General features: G+C 45.5%; 1 protein-coding gene across 1 annotated transcript; it reads left to right on the top strand.

The window, feature by feature from the left end:
• The first annotated feature begins 2,060 nt into the window (after positions 1-2,060).
• MCL1 (MCL1 apoptosis regulator, BCL2 family member) lies at positions 2,061-5,590 on the top strand. Its single transcript, XM_055312502.1, has 3 exons — positions 2,061-2,863; positions 3,213-3,460; positions 3,971-5,590. The coding sequence occupies exons 1-3, from the start codon at positions 2,176-2,178 to the stop codon at positions 4,085-4,087; spliced, it is 1,053 nt and encodes a 350-aa protein (XP_055168477.1). The 5' UTR covers positions 2,061-2,175; the 3' UTR covers positions 4,088-5,590.

Below are 5,590 nucleotides of genomic sequence, written 5' to 3'. Positions count from 1 at the left end.
TAATATACAGTGCAATATTGGTTTCAGAGAATTCAGTGATTCATCACTTATATACAACACCCAATGCTCATCACAAGGGCATCTTTTTTTTTTTTTAAGATTTTATTTATTCATGAGAGACACAGAGAGAGAGAGGCAGAGGGAGAAGCAGGCTCCACCCAGGGAGCCCGATGTGGGACTCGATCCCAGGACCACAGGATCACTCCCTGGGCCGAAGGCAGGCTCCAAACCACTGAGCCACCCAGGGATCCCACAAGTGCATCTTTAATACCCATCTCCCATCTAGCCTATCCCCCACCCACTTCCCTCCATCAATCCTCAATTTGTTCTCTATCATTAAGAGGCTCCATGGTTAAAAAAAAAAAAAAAAAAAAAAAAAGAGGCTCCATGGTTTGTTTCCCTCTCTCCTTTTATCGGTTTTCTTTCTTAAATTCCACATGAGTAAAATCATATGGTATTTGTCTTTCTCTGGCTTATTTTGCTTAGCAATAATACATTTCAGCTCCATCCAAGTCATTACAAATGGCAAGATTTCATTTTTGTTTTTTTTAATAGATGAGCTATTCTCTAGAATTTATTTCTTTTTTTTAAATTTTTATTTATTTGTGATAGTCACACAGAGAGAGAGAGAGGCAGAGACATAGAGGGAGGGAGAAGCAGGCTCCATGCACGGGGAGCCCGACGTGGGATTCGATCCCGGGTCTCCAGGATCGTGCCGTGGGCCAAAGGCAGGCGCTAAACCGTTGCATCACCCAGGGATCCCAAGATTTCATTTTTGATGGTTAAGTAATATTCCATTGTATATACATACACATACCACATCTTCTTTATCCATTCATCAGTTGATGGGCATATGGGCTCTCTCCATAATTTGGTTATATGCAGCTATAAACATCAGAGTGCATATGCCCCTTTGAATCTGTATTTTTATATCCTTTGGGTAAATACCTATTAGTATAATTGCCAGATTATAGGGTAGTTCTATTTTTAGTTTTTAAGGCACCTCCATACTATTCTCCAGGGTGGCTGCACTGGTTTAGAGAGACCATTTCTTACTCATTACAATCACAGGATATTTTCTCCATCCTCTCTGCCACATATTATAAATGCCCATCGTTCTAGGTCTTGCCCAAATACATAAAATTATGTATATGGGAGCTTTATCTCCTTATTAAACTGTAATATTTTGGGGAACAAGAACCTTGCTCACTTTTCCAGCTTATGTCCCTCAAACACCTGGCTCTTGAATTTTAGCTATTTTTACAGATCTTTTTAACAAAAAGGGGCTGCTTCCATTAATGTTAACTCACATAGCAGGATCCCTGTCCTCAAGAGGTTTTACCCCTGGCGTCAAGAGTGCCTCATACTCAATACAAAAATAGAAGGTTAGAAGAGATGCTAACAGGCTAAGGCTTGCATGTAAATATCCAGAGTGTGAAGTAGAGAAGGGGGATGAGAGAAAGCCAGTCCGGAGGCGGGAATAAAATTTACCAGGGGCAGAACAATTTGTTTAAACAATTTACACGTAAATGACCCATAGGGCAGCTCTTGCAAAGTCCTCATTTCCAAACATTGTTGGACTGAGAACATAGGTTGTGCAAAATAACTGCAGGTCTCCAACTGTGCCCTCTTAAGTACCCTTATCGTCTAGGCTGTTACTTCCCCATCCCCTTTCTTCTATCTCTGAGTAATTCATTGGGTTGACTTTGGTACCGGAAAAAAGGCCTCTGCCACAAAAGCAAGAGCAGAAGCTCGCAAACCAGGGATCTGGGAGGCAGCGAGACAGCCAGGAGCACGCGCGGTCCGGCCCAGAGGAAGAGCGGAAGAGCGGAAGCCCACCAGCCCAAGCGCCCGAGCCGCCCTTACGTAACTGACCGCGCTCCCCTCGAGCGCCGGAAGGCCCCGCCCCGCCCTGAAGCCCCGCCTCTACCTCTACCGGCCGGTGAGGTGCCGTGCGCAACCCTCCGGAAGCTTCCGCCCCTCTCCCCTTTTATGGGACTATGGTTGTTGTTTTTTTTTTTTTTTAAAGACTTGCTGACGCCACCGGGTAGGACTGGCCCTAAAACCATGATATAGAAGCTCCTCTCACAGTCCTTACTTCCGCTTCCTTCAACTGAGGAATCGGGGCCATCCCCATTTTTCTCACTCAGGAGGCGGCGGCGGCAGGAGCTTGCGATGTTCGGCCTCAAGAGAAACGCAGTAATCGGACTCAACCTCTACTGTGGGGGGGCCGGGCTGGGGGCCGGCAGCGGCGGCGCCTCCTCTTCGGGAGGGCGGCTTTTGGCTTCGGGGAAGGAGGCCACGACCAGACGGGAGGGAGGGGGAGGGGAAGCCGGTGCGGTGATTGGCGGAAGCGCCGGCGCAAGTCCCCCGACCACTCTGGCGCCGGACGCCCGGAGGGTCGCGCGGCCCTCACCCATTGGCGCTGAGGGCCCCAACGTCAGCGCGACCCCCCCGAGGCTGCTGCTGCTCGCGCCCCCCTGCCGCGCGTCGCCGCCTGAAGAGATGGAAGGCCCGGCCGCCGACGCCATCATGTCGCCCGAAGAGGAGCTAGACGGGTACGAGCCGGAACCTTTGGGGAAGCGGCCGGCGGTCCTGCCTTTGCTGGAGTTGGTGGGGGAGGCCAGCAGTGGCCCCGGCATGGACGGCTCGCTACCCTCGACGCCACCCCCGGCGGAGGAGGAGGAAGATGAGTTGTACCGGCAGTCCTTGGAGATTATCTCTCGGTACCTTCGGGAACAGGCCACGGGCGCCAAGGACGCGAAACCCCTGGGCGGGTCTCGGGCGGCCAGCCGGAAGGCGTTAGAGACCCTCCGGCGAGTCGGGGACGGGGTACAGCGCAACCACGAGACAGCCTTCCAAGGTAAGCGGGGAGTGGCGGCGGCTGCGCTGCCTTGCTTCGCCTGCCCCGGACTCACCCAGCAGAGGTGGGTGGTAACCGAAAACAAGTCCGTGTTGAAACGACTTCGCAATCTATTTCTGAAACTAGAATTTTCTGGCCATTAGTCATTGTTTCCGCCCATCTTAATTCTTTTGGAAATGGCAGCTCTGTTGAAAGCCCGGAAAGGGTGGGATGTCAGTTTTCCACCGGGGTCGTCCTGAGTTGTATAGACCCCAGAGAGCGATTTCCCCCGCCGTGGGTGGGCAGACAAGTCACGTCCTGGTTTAGACAAAGGAGGTCGTGAGAACCTGCGTGCTTTTCTTCCTCTCAGGCATGCTTCGGAAACTGGACATCAAAAACGAAGACGATGTCAAATCGTTGTCTCGAGTGATTGTCCATGTTTTCAGTGACGGAGTAACAAACTGGGGCAGGATTGTGACTCTTATTTCCTTTGGTGCCTTTGTGGCCAAACACTTGAAGAGTATAAACCAAGAAAGCTGCATCGAACCATTAGCAGAAAGCATCACAGATGTTCTCGTAAGGACGAAACGAGACTGGCTAGTCAAACAAAGAGGCTGGGTAAGTTTGTTTTAAGGTCGAAAGGGGGTCTTCGAGTGGAAATGGAATGAAGGATTATATAGGGAAAGTCTGGGGCTATTTAACTCTTTCTATGATGCACAACTCGGGTTTCAGGCACTAACTGAGGACCTGTTTGCCTAAAGTTGATGTAAGTAGTGGGTTCACAGAGATAGTGTGGTATGATAGTCTTGAATTGTTGCATCAAAAAATCCCAGTTTTACTGGTTGTTGAGTCTTTTGCTTTTGGTATTGTAATTCAGCTGGATGCTTCATTGGATTCAAATTATGAAAAAATAAGAATCACTTGAGGATGTTAGTAAACTACATTTCTGAGAGATGTGCCACCCCTCCCCCCCTTAATTGAATGTCTTTCGTAGCCTGGGGTAAATAATTGGTTCATTATGTTTGGGGAGAACCTTAGTTGTTTTAATTCATCTTTTCTTTATGGATAGTGTTTTTAAGTCATTGGAAACCCATACTTGAAAATGTGCTTTTCTTTTTTGTTTTCTAGGATGGGTTTGTGGAGTTCTTCCATGTAGAGGACCTAGAAGGTGGCATCAGAAATGTGCTGCTGGCTTTTGCAGGTGTTGCTGGAGTAGGAGCTGTTTTGGCATATCTAATAAGATAGCCTTTTAAGTGCAATAATTAACTTTTAAACAACCCCAGGCACCAAAACCACATATGACTGCTGTGAAATCAAATGTATTTATGAAGTTGGACTTTGAGCTGTCCAGGCTGTAACCTCGGAGAGTTCTACTCTAGCAACGTAGAAAAGCAAGTGGCAAGAGGATTATGGCTAACAGGAATAAATACATGGGAAAAGTAGTCCCCCTTGAAGAGTCACTGTCTAAAAGAAGCAGAGCTCAGTTTCAGCAATAGGCAAACTTTGGGAGGCCATGGAGGAGGACTTTTAGATTTAGTAAAGTTGGTAGGGTTGAAGAGACTTAATTTCCTTGTCTAGAACAGGAGAGTGGCCAGTAGCCAGGCTAGTCATAGAGTCCATTAAATATGTCCACTGAATTCATTAACTTCCCATATAGTGTTAAAAGAGAAGCACTAACAATGGCATTGATCTGTATGAAATGGATTTAAGCTACAGGTGATAGAACTATGACTAGAAGCCGCAGTACTGTACAACAGTGTGAAGGAAAGCTTTTTCTCTGTAATTAGCTTTCCCAAGTATACTTCTTGAAAGTCCAAGTGCTCAGGACGTTTTTACCTGTTCTACTTTGGCTTGGTTTGAGTGGTTTAGTTTATTAGCCTAGTAATGGCCAACAATACTTGACTTAGGGTCAATAATTACAATTGCAAATGTGGGAATAGCCTCAATTTTTAAGGCAAAAACAAATTGTAAATGTATTTGTCTGTAAAAATTGTGTATATTTTTACAGAAAGTCTATTTCTTTGAAATGTAAAGGGATGAAGAGTCTCAAAATATATTAGTTTTTTTCATGCCCGTTTGAAATTTACACTTCTGTAGTTAGGAATCTATTTCTTACAGCTTTTCTAAATTTTGTCCTGGTCAGTTCTAGATTGTATACGGAACCAATTGATGTAATTGTATGCAACTTGGTTGTAGTGGAACAATTCCAATTCATAACTATGCAGACTTTTTAATTTTCTTATCTGGTAAGTATTCTTTAGTGGTTTTGGGTGTTTTGTTTTGTTTTAAACCTGGGATTGAGAAGTTGATGAATGGAAATTCATCCTTTAACTTCATTACATGTGGGTTTACAATAATTGAGTCAAGGTGAAGTTTGAAGTTTGGGGGCAGGGGGCGTGTATGGGTTGATAACTTAAAAAAATAATGGGCTCTGATTGGGCAGCTACTCATTTGAGTTCCTTCCATTTGACCTAATTTAACTGGTGAAATTTAAATTGAGTTTATGAGCTCATCTTCAAAACTTTTGCTAGAAGATTTTCAGCTGTTCCAAATGGGACTTACTAACAGTATGTATATAAAAAGATCACATCAGTGGATGAGAGACATTTGATCCCTTGTTTGCTTAATAAATTGTAAAATGATGGCTTGGAAAAGCAGGCTTATAGTCTAACCATGGTGCTATTATTAGGCTTGCTTGTTAAACACAGGTCTAAGCCTAGTATATCAATAAAACAAATACTTATTTCA

This window comes from Nyctereutes procyonoides, unplaced genomic scaffold, assembly GCF_905146905.1.
Source record: "Nyctereutes procyonoides isolate TBG_1078 unplaced genomic scaffold, NYPRO_anot_genome, whole genome shotgun sequence".
NCBI classification, from domain to species: Eukaryota; Metazoa; Chordata; class Mammalia; order Carnivora; family Canidae; genus Nyctereutes; species Nyctereutes procyonoides.
The sequence above is the reverse complement of the archived record's forward strand: the minus strand, read 5'-3'. Positions and strand labels throughout refer to the sequence as shown.

Excerpts from the sequence above, each read along its gene's own strand:
- MCL1 (XM_055312502.1), top strand. The coding sequence starts at position 2,176 with ATGTTCGGCCTCAAGAGAAACGCAGTAATCGGACTCAACCTCTACTGT. Across the intron at positions 2,864-3,212 it reads CCACGAGACAGCCTTCCAAG|GCATGCTTCGGAAACTGGAC; the intron begins GTAAGCGGGGAG and ends TCTTCCTCTCAG. Across the intron at positions 3,461-3,970 it reads TAGTCAAACAAAGAGGCTGG|GATGGGTTTGTGGAGTTCTT; the intron begins GTAAGTTTGTTT and ends TTTGTTTTCTAG.